Raw genomic sequence first — 22,441 nt, 5'->3', positions numbered from 1 at the left:
TAAAACTTAATTTTCTTTATTTCATTTTATGAAGATGATCATGAATCTTGATTCAGTCCCTCATTATTTAAGGTTGGGTAAGTCTTTTTAATTTTTTATGTATTTTTTTTATTTTAAATATTTTAAAAAAGAGTTTATTTGAGAGAAAGAGATCATACATGTGTACAAGTTGGGGAGGGGCAGAGGGAGAAGCAGACTCCTCACTGAGCATGAAGTCTGATGCAGGGCTGGATCCCAGAACCCTGAGATCATGACCTGAGCCAAAGTCGGATGCTTACTGAGCCACCCAGGCACCCCTAATTTTTTATATTTAGAATAAATGGACAAAAACAAGACAAAATCTTTTGAGGTGGAATGGTAGTACCATCTAAGTAGTAGTGAAATTGCAATTCTAAATTGTGATAAACATTGTCATAGCTAAAGAATGTTTCCTGTTGACTCTTTAATCTTACTATTTCAGTATTAAAATATTAATACTTAAAAGTTTCTATCATCTGTAAAATGTATTTATTTGAAATGTCATTTAGGCAATGGCTTTAACTATATATTAAGGCTCATTCAATAATTCTTCCCCTTCTGAAACCTGCCTTATTTGTTTGAACTAAATAAATATGTCCCTTTCTAGAAAAATATTCTCTTAAGCACTGCTGACCTACCATAAAAGATTGTTCTCATGTACTGTTAAATCTTTAAATAACTACCACATGCCAACCACTTCACAATTGATACTGTGTAGCAAGTACTATCATCACATGTTTTATAGACTGAAAAACCAAGCTCAGAGAGGTTCACTAATATGACCAAAGACATATAGCCAATAAGAGATTGCTGAAGGACTAGTAGCAATGGAAGAAATGAGGACCTCAAAGCCTTGTGTTCAGAGGACCCTATGAGAGAAACATTGATGCAATTAGGCTGTGCCTGGGCTCCCTCACCTTCCAGGGGCCCTGACACAGAGACTTTGTCAGACAAGCACACAGAAGGGAAGATTTCACTTTATTGTTACATTAATCTCACAAATAAACCCAACACAGCCAGAAACACTGAGCAGGTAGAAGTGCCAATGTAGAGGACTCGCAACAGAAAGAGGAAAGAATCCAGTTCATCTCCTCCATGTTTCCAGCCTGGAAAGATATTTCTATTACACAAAAGTCAGGGCAGCTGACATAATAAGTGATCCATTCTACAGACACTTTAGCTAAGGAATAGAAAATCTTACCAGGTGAGGTCTGTGCAAGGCAAGGAAATAGAAAAGTCAGAAAACATTTTTTCCTCATGTAACTCCGGCACAGATATACCAAATAACAAAAACAATATTTTTCAAACTTCCTATTTGTGATGGACATCTAATAAGGAATGAGAGGGGTATTAGTTCTATAGGCTTACTTCCTGCTACTGCCTGTCTTCAGAACACAGTGTGGCTAGACACTTTCTTCCCCAATCCTGAGTCAGAGGTGCCAGAGATAATTTTCTAGGATTCTGGGAAGAACTAACCTTACCTTTTCATCTTGCCAGCCCCTGAAAGGTAGATCAGGTACTCCCTCATGAATATCAAGGAGATATGGGCTATCAGAACAATCAGCCTGGCAGCATTTAAAGATTAATGAAGCTCAAGACTTCCCATAGTTGTCTTTAGACATTTTTAGGTACCTCTGTCAAGCCTGGGGTTTAAAGTACAATTATTTGTCTAGTGAATTCAAATGATCTGACTGCAGAGAGTGAGATTATGATACCATAAGCTCAGATCACCCCAACTGTTTCTATTCCAAAATTGGAAATTCAGTGACGGATTCTCAGAAGCCAAAAAGATCACTAAAGTTCATCTAATCATCCCTCTGATGCCACAGAATCCTGAATTCAAAGGGCAGAATTAGTCACATCTTTCCAACACCTAAGAATTCCTGGCTTCACCTCATCTACATGGAATCCAAATAAGGATAAGCCAGGCCCAGGAACTTCCAACATGCCTTACTTGTGGCCAAGAGTCAAGGCTTGAGTAGAATATTCAACCTCAGGAGGAAGGGGTGAAGTATTTCAACTCAGCCTTAGGATAAGGAGGAGGGCAAACTGGTGCCATAAGAGGTAGAGTAGGAGAGCGGAGAGGCCTCAGTGGAAAGGCACAGACCCCCCTCCCACTGCCCTGCTCAGGCAAAAAGGGGGTGAATTTGGAGGGGGCACTGAAGGCTGATAAGGTGCGTGAGATCCCCTTGCTAAAGTTTAGATATGGCCTTCCTTGCTGTGGCTGTGCTTAGTTTTCCATCTTGCTCCCACTATAAAGACTGATAAGGGGGTTTAGGGGTGACCCAGGCTGCAGTATGGCTGCTTAGCTGTTCAAATGGGGGTCATTAAGTTCCTAGCCTTTAGGGAGCTTCTGTAAGTCTAAAAACATTCAGAGTTCCAAAGAGTTGTTTGATAGAGGCAGGAGCTGAACACTTGACAAGATTGTTGGTGGGACCTGGCAAAATTCAAAGTGGGATCCATTGAATGCTCTGGAAACTACTGCTATGAACCAAGGGCAGGCTTGGAAATCTCATAAGAAGATATTCGCAGCTGATTATTTTTCTGACTTCTCCATGTACTTCTATGACCAAATTGAAGGGGAGAATTCATTACAGGTATCTGTGTGCCTAAACTGACACCCCCCAAAAAAGCTTTGAGGAACCCCTGTGATCTCCAACATCTTGAGAAGGGTCAGCAGACATTGCGCAGCAGGAAAATGTTGTCCTTAACACTGTCAGCTCTTGCCCTGCCTCTTTTCTTGAAGCAGAACAAGGCAGAAGAGTTTCCAACCTTCAGTTCCCTGTCTGGAAATTTCATTCCTGACCTCCAGCCCGGAAAGGTTTCCATAGGTAGGACTTCCCACCAACTGATTCTACTCAGTACTTCCTTATATTCCGGATCTGCTTGGATTTTTTTTCATCTCCTTTCCCTATTCCTGATCTTAGCTAGTTGAGTCTGTGGCAGACAAATAACAGGCTGGGCAGAAATACTGACCAGATCTTGGGGGTAAAAATGTTTAATAATGATCCCCAGATTATTTACCAAAGCCTTCAATTCCATCTCATAAAGTGATTAATGTTCTTCTGGCTGTGATTCCTTCTCCTCACCTCCAAGAAGTTCAGGTAAGAGGTCATCCCACTCATTTTTGCACCCTCAGGTTTTAGGCACCAAAATAAGGTCCTAAATGTGACAATTTGGGGCAGAGAATTTTAGCAGACTTAGCACATGGGAGGAAGGGCTACCCAGAACCTCCTGGCATCCATCTCCAAAGCAAATCCTTCCCCTACCTTGCCTTTTTAAAACCTTACCTCTTCATCCTCCTTCAAGGCCTGAATACAAAAGAAGCAGCATGGGAGAATGAACATAGCCTTGGCTTGTCAAGTCTGAGTTCTAGGTTCCTCTGCCACTGACTTAGTGTAACAGTTTACATAATTCATTTGCCTCTCTGGACCTATAAATGAAAAATTGGACTAGATGATCTCTCTGGGCTCTTTCAGATAAACTTATTCTTGATAAATCATGAATGAATTAGAAGAAATTCTAATTCTGAGACATAGGTATCCTGCACCTCTTTGAAACAGCTGGAGGTAAAGGTCAGGTTCCTGTTTATTATACATTTTAACTATAGGAAAGGAAGCAAGTGTATCTATGGAGAAAGAGAACCTGGCAGCCCCTATACTAATAAAAGCAAATTCTTGAAAGAAGCAGAGAAGTAGGCCACAAGTGAGACCTGGCAGTGTCAAAAGGTCTATAAATTAAGTGATCAGAGGAGTAAAAAACAATGGCTATAACCAGATAAGATCTCTAAGCACGGACTAAAGTCTAAAGAAGTCTGGGTGGAAGGAGCCCCTGGAGCTTCTATTAGAGGGAAGGACTTGGTCCACAGCAAGTTGCTACTGCATTTGGTTCAAACCCAATTTTCTCAATCTGTCAACCTGATATGTGTGCACATGTGCAGACATGCTGCAGTCTGTAGTTATGCTTCTGAAGTGCTGAAATGAGAAAGAAATAGAAGAAATGATACCAAATTCAAAGAAGTTAGGTTGAAGGCAAGTACAATTTTAGTTTAAAAGCTACTTATTTTCCCCACCACTCTGTGCAGTACCATCACTACTTATTCTGGAATGTGGGCTAGAGAGTTATTTAGGATGGTGAACTCTAGGGTTTGGGGATGGGTGTACTTGTGATCAGATTGAAGGACAAAGACAAGACACAATCCAATATCCTGTGTGAGAACCCCTCCACTTAATGACAAATGGATTTTACTTGACCTGACCCATTTGGGCACTTACTTGTCTTCATTCAAGGAAACAGTCTCCACAAAAGGGATTTCTTCCTTGTCTGTCTTCCCCATGATCAGCCGGTGTTTATCCAAATTTATGATGCACTAAAAACAAAGGAGAATCACTGGTCACTGTCAGTGATCCCAAGGCCAATGGTCCATGTAAGAGGACCCCTGCCTCAGAAAGTAAGATTCAAAGGGAAAGTAGAATCAATCCTACCTTAAGGGATCGGAGAGTCTGGAGACCAAGGGACAAGTTTTTCTCATTGTCCTCTAAAAAAAAATTAAGATCCAACTATTGCTATGCTGGGTTAGAAGTCAGCCTTATCACCATTGGATTCCATCTCATCTTCCATCCTTCCTTCCTTCCACTTATCCATCCATCCATCCATCCATCTATCCAATAAACACCTGTTAAGCATCTATTATATTAAGTAATTTCCACAGATCATTAGAATTAAAAGGTAATAGAGCCAAGATTCAAACCTAGGTCTTTTAAACCTTAAAGGACAAAGGCCTTTAGATAAAACTCAGGAATCGTAAGTAGTCTGGAGTAGAGTACATAAGGGAAAAGTACATAAGGGTAGTCAACAATTTAAGGCGAAGGAGTAAGGGGATCTAGCCCTCTACCTCCAACTAGGTCAGAGAACACTCTCAGGAGCCACTTTCACAGGCACACAAAAACGTTTCTTGCTCCTTACATTTTTTTTATCCTGAATTACACACTCCTTTTTCTTAGTGATTCTAAACAATTTTTGAAGAAGTCAGTATTTACAAGCATGAGATTTTAATGAGGGTTTGGTGGAAGTAGGGAGGGCAATTACAATAGGAGTCCATAGGTCCAGTTCTCAATTCTACTCACCAACCACAGCTGCTGCACAGTCCAGGCGGAGGGAGCCCAGCGTGATCACCAGGTGCTCAATCTGGCCCACTACTTTCAGATGTCGGGGAAGAGAAAGCTTCTCTCCTTCATGCTTGTGAGATCTGACATGCTCCTTGAGTCTGCACCAGAGAGGGAGATATCGGAATCCCCTTGGCAGAGGTTTCTGATGGAATCGGACAATGTCTACCATATGACCCCACCCACATACCGTTGGACTTTTCCAGGGATTTCCTGGGATTAATTTACCAAAAAATGTGCTAGGCAGCCTATACTTCTTGCTTCAGAACTTTGTCCTACATATGCCAGGGGATACAAAAAACAAAAGATTCAGCTCCTATTCTCAAAAAGCTATGTCACTATCTGTACTGGTGAAAAATGACAGTTGATACACTCAGAAAATCCTATTCTGCATCTTAACATCCCCACCTATATGCAAGGCAATTTAGTTAACATGTCCTGTTACCCATCTGTGGGTAAAAGATATCAGAAAGGGCAGGAGTTTGTCCTAATTTTAGAAGATGCTTTTTGTTCAGCATCTAATTTTCTCTTTGCCTTCTCTATTTCAGTTTATCCTCCTCAGTTAGTCCTCAGATATAAGATTAGTGGAAGCTGGTACTTATCTGGTAAGTGCACTGATATTGATATTGATATCGGCAAGGAGTATCATGGGGAAAGTCTTGATTAATTTAACTTGTCTCTGCAGGGGAGAAAGGAAAGGAACAGCACCCAGGTTTCACACAGTTATATAAGCAGATTGGAACAGCAAGCACCCAAGATATCATGGGTTGGTGGATAAAAACTTAATTATGGACTTTCTGTGCCAATACTTCTGCTTTACTCCATTTCCTCTCTTTTGGTGTTATAGCTCATCCAAAAGAAAAATAATTGCAGTTTTACAGATGGTTATTAATTCCTCTGGAACCATGGCAGACTGCTGCCTAATTATGCACCAGGACATTATTAGTCTTCCTGGAACCATCATGTTGCACTATATCTCATCTCTTCACCACATAAAAAAGCTCAGGATTCTTCCCACAAGAGCACTTGTGTCCTGGACTTCTCCTGCAAGCCTAAATAGCAATGTACAAAACCCACAGAGCCAGCCTCAAAGAGTCACAGTGGTGGGGAGGGGTGAGGACAGGGTAGAAACAAAAGGAAACAGATCAGGTAACAGAGGTCACTAATTATAAAAATCCAGCCTTGTTCAAGTCCTACCTGAGAGTAGTATGAGCATCTTGAAAGCAGCTTAGAATGAACCATTATATCTACCATAGAGATTGTTTCAATACAGAGATTAAGCTAGGGAATGATTTGTTGTTCTTAGGGCTAGAAAAATGGAAAAAGACATTGGGTTGATCTTTACAATTCTGGGCTAGACCTTAGGGTCCAGCTAGTACTTACGAGGGAAAAGAAGGAAGAACACATAAAAGTACAGATTGACTGAAAAGGAGGAAAGATATAGAATGGCTTTCTCTGACTACAAGAGGAAGAACCCAATTCTAGCTGTTATAAAACCAAAGACATTCAATATATGAGGTATCTGCCTCACACGCAATCCCCAGCAGGGACAGCAGTAAGACTTGATTTTACATGTTCTTTACAGAGATGAAAGGTGCTAAGAATCTATTAGTTAATCACACCCATGATGGTTTAGGCCCAGCAGCAATAGCGGTCCTATTCTAAGATCTGACTGATGCTTCCTCGGACAGGCAGTGTGGCCTCCAGAAAGACCCTGAGTAAGCTAAGACCAACCACATCCCTGCTTTTACTCATCTGGGGTATACCAACAGGACTGCTCCTTCTAATTTGTTGTCTTTGCAGGGCATATATCAGGACCAGGGCATGGCTAACAATGAGCCAAGGATCTCATTGAGCCCAAAGGTCTTTGCTCAGAAATTAATAGGTGGGAGTTAATGGAAAATCTGATGCTTTCCTGGCTTGCAGATTTCTCCCAGGTGCCTGAGAATCTAGCTTATATTTGAATTCTGCATACTTTTCTTGGAACCTTGGTAGAGATCTTCACCATCTCTAACTTCGAAATAGATTCAGGCAAAGAGTGCATTATTAGCACCTGACTCCCACCTAGCACAAGTGGTTACTTACCCCAGTCTATCCACACAGGCTGAAGAGATGAGATTATATTGACAACCTGTGTCAACCAAGGCTTTCACATCTTTTCCAGCACACTGTGAAAAAGAAACATACTGCTCAGCAGGAGCCAGAGAAGCAAAAGGGAAGGGTGTAAGCAGCAGATGTCACATGAAAGCAGGGCTGGAGAGCATCTCACAATTACCCGTTGGTAATGTCTCAGCTTTAACCACTGCTGAGTCTCCTTTTAGGAGCCTTTTCCCGCTGAATCTAGAGCTGACAGAGGATCCCAAAGGACTTTCTGTATTTAATTCTATATACCAACTAGCTCTTAATTGTGCGTGTGTGTGTCACACACCCTTTTGCAAATCTAATGAAAGTTTGGTCCCTTCTCCCATAAAGATGCACACACATAAAAATATTCCATACACTTCCAGTAAAACTCACTCATGAATTCTATGATAAGACCCAAAGTCTATATACTTTGGAGGAGGAGGCACCACTGTGGGAATCACAATGGGCCCACATCCTACTCTCCAGAAAACCCTGGAAAAACTATTCTCAGAACATTACCTGGCAAGAAACCAAAATCATGTCATCATCGTCAGACTTCTTTAGTCCCTCAGACTTCGCCTGATTCATTTTGTTGGTCTTGGAGGCCCAAGGGACACGACTACTTCGAAGTTTAGACAGGTTGGTTTCCATGAGGCGCCTCTGCAGAATGTTATGAGGTTGCTTGAGGAATAGAAAGCAGAAGATTCTTAGTGACAAGTCTTTTCCCCATTTTCCCATTGTCCTCCAGTTACCACAGAAATAATAAAGAAGCCTCACATAACTGGGCTCTACCTTTGCTTCTTATTTATTTTTCCTTCAAGCAGAGACTTCATTGGTAATTCAGAGCAGGTACTGTAATAGGTCACCTTGAATGAATCAAAGAGTAAGGTGGAACATTGGAAAATGTGGCTAGAGCCAATGAATATTCTATGGCTAAAGAGAATTGAGGGACCCTGCTGTATTTCCTCCTCTTACAAGGGCATTTCAGGAGAAAAGTGACCCTAGTCTATGTGGAATAAATGTATCCTCCCAGGTAGCTTATAGAAGAGGCAGTTCATTCTCACAGGCCAAAGAAACCTACCCAGTACTGGCTGTCAGAAGCTCTGCTTACTTCCATTTCAAGACTTACTTGAAGACTTACAGTCTCATCTTTTGGACCTAGTCTTCATATAACTTGGTGGCCTGACTCTCCTGTGGGCTGAGTAACCCATGAGGTGGTTGGGGTGGGAAGACAGGAATTCATATCTGCTGAGCAATCCTCCCAGGAGACACACTTTGGAACTTGGCAGAACCCACAGGAATAATCCTTACTAACATCTTCTGGACCTCAAGAAGTATAATGAAACTCTTGCCATATTCTTGATATCCATTCTGTCTCTCTCCAATGGGCCAAAAAGTGGGAGTAAAAAAGGGGCAGATGCCAAAAAACAGGAGACTTAATTAGACTTTATATCTATGTCAAGATACCTAATAGGAGGCAGAATGAGGAATGTGAATTCAAGTCTGCTCTCTGACAGAATTTAAAGAGTTCACAGAGCAGCTATATCCATGCTCTGCTCTTTCTACCCAAACTGGCCTCTAGAAAATATAAGTTACTTCATGATAAGAACTTATTTGACCTGAGGAATATCTATATACAAGCATCTTATTCTCAGTTTACAATAATATTTAAAATCTCTCAAAGGAAAGATTCCAAGTTTCTATGTAACACATACCAGATGCCTCTCAATTTTAGGGGGAAGAAAATCACTCTTAGAAGCTCAGAGCCTAGAATTTTCCCAGGAAAGGGGGCAGAACTGGATAAGGTCTTCATTATCTACCACCTTTCAATTTCTGAGGAAGAATGGAGTCAGAGCCATGACTCACTCTAACCCTGGTGAGGCGAAGAAATGGATTCCCAAAATACACAGATTCTTGGCAAAGCAGATTCTAAATTAGTATCCTTGGGAAAAGGAGAGAGAGAGGCACTTAAGAGAAAATGAGAGCTTCTTAACTTGATAAGGAGCTAGAGGAAGTGCTAACTCTGTCAGATTTCTTTGGAGAATGATTTGCTCCTCAAAAGAAACAAATTCTTCATTCTTATCTCTCTCACTAATAAGGCTGGATTCCTAGCTCAAGTCATATTAAAGCAGGGTGTTTGCTTCTGTCAAGTCCACGCTCAGCAGAAACAACTGAATTTGTACAACTGTAAGCTGAACTTATAGAACTGAAGATTAGAAAGGACTTCAAAGGCCAATAAATGAAAGCCCTCTTCACTGAAAATTTGGGGCTTTCCTTCCACATCAGTCTTGCTGAACACAGCTTTACTTCTCTACTCCTAATCTTCCAAAGGCGTCTAATCATCATTGGACAGATGAGGCAAATGAGGAAAAAGCTGAAATTATTTTCCTTGAAGTCATCTGTCTTCTAAATTTTTCTCCTTCCTCCTCAGGTTATAAAACATACTCAAAGTTCTCATATACTGGGGAGAAAACACATAACCTCAGACCCTGCCTCCTCAGCTCCTCTAATTACACCCTTGTCTTAAATGGTCATCTTTTAAAGAAGCCAAACATTTCCTGATATCCTTCACTGAAATTACTTCTGATCCCACAACATCAATAAAAATCTCCTAATTTCCAGATCTGGTAGATATTTTTCAGTCTTCATTTTCCTTAACTTCTCTAAGGCATTTGACCCTGCTGACAACTCCTGTATTTGTTCTTTTCTTTAGTAATCAAAAAGTATCAAAAATAATACATGCTCAGTGAAAAAAATTCAAGATTCACTGAAGTATATAAAATCAAAAGTGAAGGCCTCCCAACCTCTCAACCTTTTCTCGGTCCCACTCCCTACAAATAACCACCCTTAAATTTAGAAGTATAGGGGCACCTGTCTGCCTTCAGCTCAGGTCATGATCTCTGGGTCCTGGGATTGAGCCTTGTGGGCTCACTGCTCAGTTGGGACCCTGTTTCTCCCTCTCACATTCCTCCTGCTTGTGTTCCCTCTCTCCCTGTCTCTCTCTCTCTCTCTCTGTCAAATAAACACATTAAGTAAATAAATGAATAAATAAATAAAAATTTAGAAGTATATCCTTCCAAAACTTTTTGTACATTTACAAACATATACAAAATAGGATTATACTATAACACTGTTCTAAAATTTTCTATTTTAGTTTAATATATGAAAGACATTTTTTCTATGTCCTTACATATAATTCTCTTTGTTCATTTTCACAACTAAAAGTATTGATAGTACAGGAGTTGAAAATTCACAGCTGATAAACCCATATGAAACTCAGGAATATTTTTCTGTGGTCATTTTATTATGCTGACATGTTTTAAATGACAGTGTAACTGCACATTTACCTCTGCCCCCAACCAAAATTTCACTAAAATCATAATCAAGGAGTAAGAAAGGCCTAAACATACAAGAGCAAAAAGAAAAAAAAAAAAAGAAAACAATAACAAAAAGGAGAAACAAAAACAGACAAAATTTTGGAATCTGAGAAGCAAACAGTAAAGTGAAAACTAATCTAAGAGTAAAGAAAGCTAAGTGCTTCACACCATTCTACTTCACACAATGCTAGAGTGGCGAAGATTGCCAGTTGTTTATCAAAATCCGTGTTCTCCTATTCTTACTGTATAAATACCTAGATTGTTTTCCAGCCTTCTTTGCAGTTAGGCATGGCCAGAAGACTGAGTTCTAGCAAAGAGAATGTGAGGAGAAGTGACATATGCCACTTCTAGACTTGACCCATAAAAGTGTTCTATGAACACTCCTCCATTCTTTTCTTCTTCTGACTGGTTAGAATGGAGATGACCCTAGGGGTAACCTCCTTGGAGGTCACATGTTGGAGACAGAAGAGCCACTGTCAGCCTAGGTTCCTAAGTGACTACATGGAAGAGGGCTGTCTTGCTGACCTGTCTATTAGTACTGTTACTTAAGAAAAACGAACTATCATGTTTGAGCTATTATATATTTGGGGGTTTAGCTGTAAAAGCAGTTTTCCTATTCAAACTAAAACTCTGAAAAGGCTGAGGAGTTAGAGGTATTAGAACTTCTACTGTTAGAGGGTGGGAAATAGATTAGTATAAAGCCTGCATAAAACTCCTACTTGACCCAGACAACCGGGAAGTATGCCAAAAGTTTATTCTTTTTGAAATAGTAACTCAGAAAACTCTGGTTGGTTAATAGTTTGTCTAAGCTTAGCAATTATGTACTGTCAGATATCTAGAACAGCTAAGGGTGAGGATAGAGTGCCATACTAAGCTAGAGCTGAAGGATATGGGTTTAAGGATTGAAAAAAATCCTTTATATAATCCTTTCATATAATGAAAGAAAAAAGATCCACAACAATATCTCACATCACTATGAATTTTTGGAGTATTATGAGTGACACAGATTCCAAAAGCTTCTAAGGAAAAAAAGATGATCCAAATACAAAAGATTAGGAAACAGAGTGGCATAGGACAATTCAACGGTATTAATGAAATCTAGAAGACAATGGAATACTACTTTTTTAAAAATCTGATAGAGCACAATTTCTTAACCTAGCCAAACTATAAATCAAGACTCAGGAAAATTAATTCCCAATCATCCTCAAGAAGCTACTGAAAGAAATGAGGGGAACCAATGAACAAAGAAAAAATTATAGGGTTCAAGAATAAAGGACCCAACAGAAAAGAGAAGCAAAGGACATTCTGAGAATGGCCCTGAAGGAAAAATCTAGGCTATAGGATGTGTAGCAGGCCTTGAGAGCAACCAGTACAAAATGAAAATTGGAGGATGGAGGGCTCCAGGAAGGATGTCTCCAAGAAAAAAGAGATGGATCTGCTACATCATCTACAGTTTTAAGGTTCCTGGAGATTTAAACTTTACATAGAAAATAACTAGGCAATTATTAATTTTGAGAAAAAGAAATACTTGCATGGGAAAGGAAATATATAGTACATCATTTGAGCCAGCTGTGAATAACATGAATATAGTCATAACATAAGCAGTAAATGCTGATTGGACCCCAAACAGCTATTTAACAGAACATTGGCATAATAGAAGAGAGGACATGATAAAGAGAATTAAACCCTTACCTATTATAATAGAAAATCAATAGATAATGGTAAAATCAATAGGTCAAGAAATAGTAGTACCACCATTTACCTAGATATATGGAGATACCTAGCACAAGGAACAGTCAAGATTTTTAAAAAGTTTTAAATTATAGACATACTTTTTTTTAAAGATTTTATTTATTTGACAGACAGAGATCACAAGAAGGCAAAGAGGCAGGCAGAGAGAGAGAGGAGGAAGCAGGCTCCCCACTGAGCAAAGAGCCCGATGCGGGGCTCGATTCCAGGACCCTGGGATCATGACTTGAGCTGAAGGCAGAGGCCTTAACCCACTGAGTCACCCTAGACATACATTTTTCATAAAAATAAATATTAAGTGAAAAAATACATCCCACATATTAGGAAAGTGTTCAGTCACAAGAAAAACAAACTTACAATGACTTAAATGGAGGTGTATTTTTTCTCATATAACAAGAAGTCTGGAGGTAGGCAAATGTTAGCAATAATTCAGCAGTTTAACAGTTTCAGGGCTACTGTCTCTGTACTCTTGGATATCCCCTCATGATCACATGATGGGTGCCCCAGCTCCAGGTATTACATCTACATGTAGGAGGAAGGAGGAAGGGACTACATGCCATCTATCCCTTTTATCAAGAGAGCAAAAGCTTTCCCAGAAATCCCCTCAATATTTTCCCTAAATCTTTCTTGGTCAAAATTCTCATAGCCAGTCTTAACTAAAAGGGGGCTGGGAGAGAATCCAGCTTTTCTAATCTCTATAGAGGAATCAGGCAGATAGAAAAGGGCTGAGAATGGGTGATGATTTAGCTATCCCACAGTATCAGCCAAATCATGCAAAGACCAAAGTGTGTGTGTGTGTGTGTGTGTGTGTGTGTGTGTGTGTGTGTGTACATACAATGTAACTTAGGCAGGTATAATGCCAGCTCACGCTGATAACCACCTTGGCACCTATTTTCTTACATCTGCCTTACTTTGTGCATTTTATTTTATTTTCAAGTATTTATCTTCTAATTACTTAACATATATGGTAAAATTGGTTTCAGGTGTAGAATTTCGTGATTCATCACTTACATATAAAACACCCAGTGTTCATCGCAACATGTATCTTCCTTAATACCTATCACCAATTCAGCCCACTACTTTCTGCATTTTAAGACAGCACATTATTGGGTCACCTGGGTGGTTCAGTGGGTTAAGCCTCTGCCTTTGGTTCAGGTCATGATCTCAGGGTGCTGGGATTGAGCCCCGCATCAGGCTCTCTGCTCAGCAGGGAGCCTGCTTCCACCTCTCTCTCTGCCTACTTGTGATCTCTCTCTCTCTGTCAAATAAATAAAATCTTTTTTAAAAAACAGCACATTCTTTGCAGACATTTGAGTTTGTGGTACAAATATACCTCAGTTTAATTACTTAAATATTTTTTAAAGATTTATTTATTTATTTGACAGACAGAGATCACAAGCAGGCAGAGGGGCAGGCAGAGAGAGAGAGAGAGGAGGAAACAGACTCCCTGCTAAGCAGAGAGCCCGATGTGGGGCTCGATCCCAGGACCCTGGGATAATGACCTGGCCCGAAGGTAGAGGCTTTAACCCACTGAGCCACCCAGACACCCTTAATTACTCAACTATTAATGGACATTTAGATTGTTTCCACATGTCTATCATTAGAAACAATACTACAGTAAAACTCAACATTCCATTTTATTGACACTCTCCTCATTGGCTTCTAAAATCACCTTTCTGTCTATTCTCCCTCTCTTTTACCAGTTCCTTTGCTGCTCATTTCTTAAATCATCACTCTGTCTCTGGTCCTTTTCTCATTGTACATATCCTTTCAAGGCAACCTTATCTACTTTCATTGCATATGAAATGATGATTTTATGATGATGACTATCTCATGCCCAGACCTCACTTTTGAGTTTCAGATGCACAGATTGAACTGCCACTTTGAATTTTCCACTTAGACATTCTGCAGGTACTTTCAAACTTAACTTGTCCCACTGATCTTTGCCACAAAACCTGCACTTTCTCCCTTATTCCCTATCTTGGTGAATGAAACTCTGCCTCTTTAACATCTTGTATTTCTCTCTCCACTTCTACCATTACTGCTAAATTCAAGCAATCTCCTAAAAGATTACTTTCATGGTCTCCTTACCCTACAGTGGTTCTCTTGCCAGCTATATTGAACACAAAATCTTCAATTTAACATTTAAGATCTTCCACTAACTACCCACTCATCTTCCTTCCCAATCTTACCTTCATTTCTCCATGAAGTCTTTCTACTTTTTTTTTTTTTAAGGATTTTATTTATTTGACAGGGAGAGGGTGTGCACAAGCAGGGTGAGAGGCAGAGGGAGAACCAGGCTCCCTGGTGAGCAGGGAGCCTGAAGTCTTTCTACTTTCAGAAAAATGACCAGTTGTGACACACTATGCTGCGCAAATCGCTAATCTTGCTAGGTATTACTTTTCTCAGGCCTTGCTTTCTCCATCAGTAATAAAATAAGTTTGAGCTCCAAAGTCCTGTTCATTTCTAACACTCTGGATTATTTCCTTTCCACTAACTTGTAAAATGGCACCACCATACACCCAATAATTCTTTTCTTCTCTTTTTTTAAAATTAAGATTCTATTTGTCAGAGAGAGAGAGCAAGCACAAGCAGAGGGAGCAGCATCCCCGGGAGAAGACTGGCATCCCAACACCCATCCATTCTTGATTCTTTTCTTTCCCTAACCCTCCCCCCCAAAGTACTGTTGTTGCTTCCTCTAAAACATATCTAGAATTGATCTACTTCTACTCATCTTTACCTCCAGTCTGATCAAAGCCACCATCACTTTTTTTCTTGTATACTTACAGAAAAGTTTCAAAGTTTGTTAGATCTTAAAAATGCAATGTAGGGATACCTGGGTGGCACAGTTGGTTAAGTGTCTGTCTTCTGCTCAGGTCATGAACCCAGGGTCCTGGGATCATGCCCTGCTGGTCAAGGAGCTTGCTTCTCCCTTTCCTGTCCCCCACTCATGCTCTCTCTCAAATAAATGAGTAAAATCTTTTAAAAAAAATGCAATGTAACTTTAGTTGTCCTCATCCTCTAAGTTTTATTTTAAATAATGCAATTTTTTTAAAAATTTGAGGTATAATTACATTATACATACATTATATTAGTTACAGGTATATGACATAATGATTTCATATTTATATATACTGCAAAATGTTCACAATAAGTCTAGTTAATATCCATAACCACACAGTTACAATTTTTTTCTTTTCTTATAATGAGGACTTCTAGATCTACCCTCTTAGCAACTTTCAAATATGCTGTACACTATAACTATAGTCATCATGCTGTGCATGATATCCCCATGGCTTATTTTTTTTTTTATAACTAGAAGGTTTTACAATTTGACCACCTTCATCCATTTCACTCATCTGCCCTCCAGCAACCACCAATCTGTTCTCTGTATCTATGAGCTTGGTTGTTGTTTTGTTTTTCAGATTCCACATATAAATGAGATCATACGGTATTTGTCTTTCTCTGACCTATTTCACTTAGCATAATGTCCTCATGGCCATCCATGTTGTCAAAAATGGCAAGATTTGATTCTTTTTTTTAAAAAAGATTTTATTTATTTATTTGACAGAGATCACAAGTAGGCAGAGAGAGAGAGAGTGAGCAGCAGGCTCCCCGCTAAGCAGAGAGCCTGATGCGGGGCTCGATTCCAGGATCCTGAGATCACGACTCGAGCCAAAGGCAGCGGCTTAACCCACTGAGCCACTTAGGCACCCCAAGATTTGATTCTTTTTATGGCTAAATATTATATACCACACACACACACACACACACACACACACACACACACATTTTCTTTGTCCATTTATCCACAGATGGATACCTATGTTGCCTCCATATATATTTTTCTTGACTCATCATTTCTTATCTGAACTGCAAAAAACTCCTAACTTGTTTTCTTCCTCTTTTCAGTCTTCTTCCAACTCATTCTCTACATAGCAACCAGGGTGAGTTTTTAAAAATATAAGTTAGATAATACATTCCCTTATTCAAAACTCTTCAATGCCTCCTATTGTTCTTTGAACAAAATTCAAACTTCTTACCATGGTCCATATGGTTCTGCATCATCTAATCCCTGTCCATTTCTCCAACCTCTATCTATATACTATATACATGCCACACTCCCTTTGTTCATCCACACCTCCTTGCTCAAACACTTTCTCATTCCAGTGCTTTTGCACTTGCTATTCCCTGTCTGAAATGTTCTCCCACTAACACTTCAAATAGTTAGTTTGCTCTCATCAGCTCAAATGTCACTTCATCAAAGATATCCTTCTTGCCTATTATTTAAAATGGGTACCCCACCACTTTAGTTATTAACATATCCCACTATTTCTTTTGTAACAATTATAAATTATTTTGCTTATTTACCTGTTTACTACTTTACTCCCCCACTAGATTGTTAATTCCACAAGGGCAGGGACCTTAACTGTCTTGATCACATCTGTATCTTTAGCTCTTGATACAGTACCGAACAAACAAATCTCTACTCTTCTTCAAAAACCCTTTCTTAACATCATCTAGTTCTTTCTTTCAGAATCCCTATAATACTTACACATTATATAATTTGTACTACCTACTTTCCCACTCCTTGACTATTGCTTTGTAAATTTACTTAAGTAGTTTATGTTTATTGAAGTATCAGGTTTCTAAGAACTGTCTTCTATTTCCTTGATGTCCTTCAAAATACACATTAGTAATTAGCTAGAAGGGTACTATAGGTACTCTGGTAACCTTTTGGACATAATTCTCAAGTCATCCTCCTGACATGGATCTTGCTTTATGCTTTACCTCAACAAGGTAACTACTAACCCAAGCAGTTCCTGGTTCTCTACTGTTCCTGGAATGTGGCTGCTAAACTCTAACCAGGGTTTAGGCATCTAACCCTTAGCAGTAAGCACAAATGTGCCGCCTTCATTATCATGAGTTTCTGAAGGAAATGGGCTCTGTGGGCAGTGCTGTATTCTGGGTAGAAATAGCTGAGTTTCCTCAATCTGGCACCCAAGATGCTTAAATATCTCTACTAATCAGGCTGTAGTGTGGGAAGAAAAGTGAGGTGAGAGGAAGTAGATTATACTGCAAGAATGCCACAAAATCATGATTTGAACAAGAACTTCTAAGGCCACTTTCTCAATCCCTTTACCTATCTGCACTGAACCCAGACAGAATCAAACTAATGGAGTTTTGTGATCCACAGAATAGACCAGACTGGAAAATAGGGGAAATGACATAAGTCTACCTTCTTTGTAGCATTTACTCCCAGAGGAGAAACCCAACCTTTCTACCCACCAATAGAACCACAGCTAGAACCACTTAGAAATAGGGGTTAGCAAATATGGTCCACAAGCCAAAGCCAGCTTGATGCCCATTTTTTTTTTTAAAGATTTTATTTATTTGACAGAGAGAGATCACAAGTGGGCAGAGAGGCAGGCAGAGGCAGAGAGAGGGGAGGAAGCAGGCTCCCCGCAGAGCAGAGAGCCCGATGTGGGACTCGATCCCAGGACCCTGAGATCATGACCTGAGCTGAAGGCAGAGGCTTAAGCACTGAGCCACCCAGGTGCCCCTTGATGCCCATTTTTATAAATAAAGGTTTATTGAAGAAAAACCAATCCCACTCATTTACTGTCTATGACTGCTTTTGCACTATGATAGCAGAGCTGAGTAGTTGAAACAGAGACAGTTTGCGCTGAAAAGCTGAAAATAGTCACTCTCTGGTCCTTTACAGAAAAAGTTTGCCAACCCTTGCTTAGAGCAGTGTTTAAAATAAATGCTTTACAGAATTAGACCTATAAATACAGAGAACAAATTGATGGTTGCCAGAGGGAATGGGGTGGGAGGGGTGAGCAAAATGGGTGAAGGGGAAGTGAGAGATATGGCCTTCCAGTGGTGGAATGAATATGCCATGGGAAGAAAAGGCAAAAAAAATGATATTGTAATAGTGTTGTATAGTGAGAGATGGTAGCTACACTTGTGGTGAGCAAAGCATAACCTATAGAGAAGCTGAATTACTATGTTGTACACCTGATACCAATGTAAAAATAGTGTCACCTATTTTCAAATAAAAAATTAGAATTAAATCAATAAAAATAAAAATAAACTGTTGAGAGAAAACTCCACCAACCTCAAAATCTATACCTGTTAAATTATCCTTCAAAAGTGAAGAAATAAAGGCTGTCTCAGAAAAACAAAAATTGAAGAAATTTGTTGCTAGTGATGTGCCTTCCAAGAAATATTAGAGAAGAAAATGATATAAGTCAGAAAACTGAACCTCAATAAAGACAGGAACACCACTGTAAAATCAATAAGTGAAACTAAAATAAAACCTTCCTTCTTATTATTCTTAATTAATGTAACAGATAACAGTGTTTTCAAAATATTAACAGCAATAATGTATTTGATTACATATGATCTACTCATCTTAGTGATGCTCAAGACAAGCCTCATATGTAAGTTCCCTTTGCTTATTAAACTTGTCAACTATCAATAAATTAAGAAAAATAACAAAATAAAATACATGCTTTAGAGTCAGACAAAGTTGAGTTCAAGTTAGTAAAAACTGGGGCGCCTGGGTGGCTCAGTGGGTTAAGCCGCTGCCTTCTGCTCGGGTCATGATCTCAGAGTCCTGGGATCGAGCCCCGCATCGGGCTCTCTGCTCAGCAGGGAGCCTGCTTCCTCCTCTCTCTCTCTGCCTGCCTCTCTGCCTGCTTGTGATCTCTCTGTCAAATAAATAAAAATAAAATCTTAAAAAAAAAAAAAAAGTTAGTAAAAACTTTGTAGGGTATCTGTGAGGATTAAATGAGATATCCATATGGAGCACTTAACACTGTGTCAGGTATACAGTAAGCATTCAAATGTTGCTAAGTATATGTTTGTGTATGTGGGTATGTATGTGTGTATGTATGTATGTGTGTGTATATATATATATATATTTATTTATTTAAAACTCTCATGGTCACCCTAAAATTGAAACTGATTACCATTCACCTTTTTTTTTTTCTTAAAAGGACATGAAATCATCCTATTCCATTTTAGTCCTTATTTAAAGTTTGTAGATAAACATGTACTCCCAGCTGACTCTCATTTCAAGTCTAATATATATGTTTATCAGGTCTTGGAAATCTAAAAGAGGAACCAGTATCTGTGCCTTCTCTTCTTCTCTCATACAACATGTGACCCATTCTACCCCCTGGAAACATAGACAGGTTTTCTCTGGGTTTACAGTTGCTCAAAAACACGTGAGGATGTATCTAAACCAGGCTGTCATATTGCGCTAGACATTCTGTGTGACCCACAGATATGTTATTTCAAAGAGAAGAGCCTTATTCCTGATTGTTTTCTGCTCTGTGGATTGGTCTGAGACAGTGGTTTCTCTGGTGCCCATGGTGGACTGCATTTTTGTTAGGAAGGGTTCACACTTAGGCAGAGATTGAACCAGATAAACTGTTAAGTTCTTATTCTGAGGTTCTACAGGGCACACTCTGGCAATAGCCTCCTCTCTGTAACATCTCATAGTCGGCTGACTCACCATAAAATGATGAACCTGTAATCAAATGTTGATCTCCATCACTATTGTACCTTTGGGTCAGAGTAACCACTTACTTCTCTGAGCTCCTCTAATGCTTATTAACTGTAAGACCTTGGCAACTAGCATAAACTTCCTGGTGGTGTTATTTATTTTCTTGTGGACCGGTCTACTCAACAGCTACACTGGATTAAGTGATATTCCAAACTCAACTCATTCAAAAATCAAATTCCCGATTCTTATTCCTTATCCCTAATCTGCTCTTCCTGTAGTCTTACCCATTTCAGTAAATGGCAACTTTATTGTTCCAATTGTTAGATCAAAAACCTTAAGGTCATTTCTGATTACTCTTTCTTTCAGATCCTTAATCCAATCTGTCAATTAAACTTGTCAGCCTACCTTCAAAATACATCCCCGGCTTTTCCCTCCCTTTTACCACCATCACACTGCTCTGAGCCACCTTCATCTGTCAACTGGATTACCATATAACAGCCTCTTGCCCCTGTTCAGGCTAATCCACACAGTAGTCTGAATAATCTTTTTATAAAATAGGTCATGTCATGTTACCCCTCTGCACAAAGTCTTCTATTGGTTTCCCAAAATGGATTAAAAGCCACTATCTGTACAATGACCTATAAAGCCCTGAGTGGTCTGGCCTCCCACTACTCCTCTGATATTATCTCTTATCACCCTCCCACTTGCTCATTCTGCCCTGGCCACAATGACCTTACAGTTTTTCAATCACATCAGTTACACTGACACTTCAGGCCTTTGCACTTCCTGTTCCTTCTGTCTAACACATTCTTTCCCAAGATATTTTGCTCTCTGACTTCCTTCAGTATCTCCTAAAACGTAATCTTATCAGAGAAGCCTTCCCTGACTACATTTTATAAAGTAAGTTTGCACTCCACCTTACCCTGGCATTGTACTCTCTATTCTCCTTATCCTGGTTCATCTTCTCCATAGCACTCATTGCTACTTGTTATATTACATATTTACTTGTTTTTATTTTCTGTCTTCTCCTCTCACAACAATACAAGTTCCATTAGGACAGAAACTCCACTTTGGTTCACTATTGTATCTTTTTTCTTTTTAAGATTTTATTTATTTATTTGACAGAGAGAGAGAGAACACAAGTAGGCAGAGTGGCAGGGAGAGGGAGAGGGAGAAGCAGCCTCTCCGTTGAGCAGTGAGTCCGACAGAGGGCTCGATCCCAGGACCCCAGGATCATGACCTGAGCAGAAGACAGATGCTTAACTGACCGAGCCATCCAGGTGCCCCATGTTCATGATCATATCTTTAATGCTTAGAGTACTGACCAACATGTAATAAGCATTCAATAAATATTTGTGGAATTAATTAATGAATCTATCCTGTCCTTCCCCCTAATCTATATAAACTTCTCGTAGAAAGAAACTTTGCTATCTTCTTCGTGGTCTGAGCACCTAGCACTGTATCCTGAACACAGTAAGTGTTCAAATAATGTTTCCTATAATTAGGACACAATCATGGCTCTGGAAATCTTCAGTTTGCACCAGATCCTGGTATTATATTGGTATTTCATGCTCCTCTTCAAAAGCTCCAAAGTTCTCTGATTCAAAACCTGTGGTATTATGGATGACTTGTGGCATTCTGATCAGGTAGATCAGATATTCAGAGTACAGAGCTAGTTATTTCATGGTCAGTTTGCTTTGCTGCATTCTATAATCCTTGCTCTAGGCTCCATTCCTAATTCTAGTGAGTATTCTAAAGCATCTGGCTATAAGTACAATCAATCATAGATAGGAAAGAAAAATGCTCTCTCTATTCCTGGACAACTAAGGATGTGGCCTGATGGTCAGTAATATTATCATACAGGGAAAACATCATGAGAGAACTGGTTTGTTTTTTGTTTTGCTTTTTGTTTTTTGGGGGACAGGACTATATTTTTTTTGCATTTTTTTTTACACATACAAATATTTATTATTACGAGCTTATTTTAAAAGTATCATCTGCTACTATTGAGAGATACAACTACAATAAAAAAAACAAAACAAAAAACCCCACCACATATTTCAGCAAAAATATTCTGGACTTGGTTCATTCTCAAAAAGTCTAAAATAACTCAGTCTCATAGGGAAGTAATATTATGCTATTTGTGTATCAGTACTATTTACTTTTTTTAATTTTTAAAAAAATTTTTATAAACATATAATGTATTTTTATCCCCAGGGGTACAGGTCTGTGAATCGCCAGGTTTACACACTTCACAGCACTCACCATAGCACATATCCTCCCCAATGTCCATAACCCCACCACCCTCCCCCAACCCCCCTCCCCGCAGCAACCCTCAGTTTATTTTGTGAGATTAAGAGTCACTTATGTTTTGGGCGCCTGGGTGGCTCAGTGGTTAAAGCCTCTGCCTTCGGCTCAGGTCATGATCCCAGGGTCCTGGGATAGAGTCCCGCATCGGGCTCTCTGCTCAGCAGGGAGCCTGCCTCCTCCTC

At 39.5% G+C, this 22,441-nt stretch overlaps 1 protein-coding gene across 1 annotated transcript in view; it reads right to left on the bottom strand.

Annotated features, from left to right (window-relative positions):
* Positions 1-979: 979 nt before the first annotated feature.
* The window catches only part of LOC111159526 (nuclear receptor interacting protein 3), a 25,823-nt gene continuing 4,361 nt past the window's right edge, over positions 980-22,441 (bottom strand). The window contains exons 2-7 of the mRNA XM_022522049.1: positions 7,827-7,988; positions 7,269-7,351; positions 5,145-5,284; positions 4,503-4,555; positions 4,293-4,387; positions 980-3,992 (exon numbers count right to left, since the gene is read on the bottom strand). Coding sequence (XP_022377757.1) covers positions 3,977-3,992; positions 4,293-4,387; positions 4,503-4,555; positions 5,145-5,284; positions 7,269-7,351; positions 7,827-7,988 — 549 coding nt within the window. The 3' untranslated portion in view covers positions 980-3,976. The remainder of the gene's footprint in view (positions 3,993-4,292; positions 4,388-4,502; positions 4,556-5,144; positions 5,285-7,268; positions 7,352-7,826; positions 7,989-22,441) is intronic.

This window comes from Enhydra lutris, unplaced genomic scaffold, assembly GCF_002288905.1.
Source record: "Enhydra lutris kenyoni isolate GAN:26980312 unplaced genomic scaffold, ASM228890v2 scaffoldscaffold68, whole genome shotgun sequence".
In the NCBI taxonomy this organism is placed as follows: Eukaryota; Metazoa; Chordata; class Mammalia; order Carnivora; family Mustelidae; genus Enhydra; species Enhydra lutris.
This window is presented reverse-complemented; position numbering and strand designations above follow the sequence as displayed.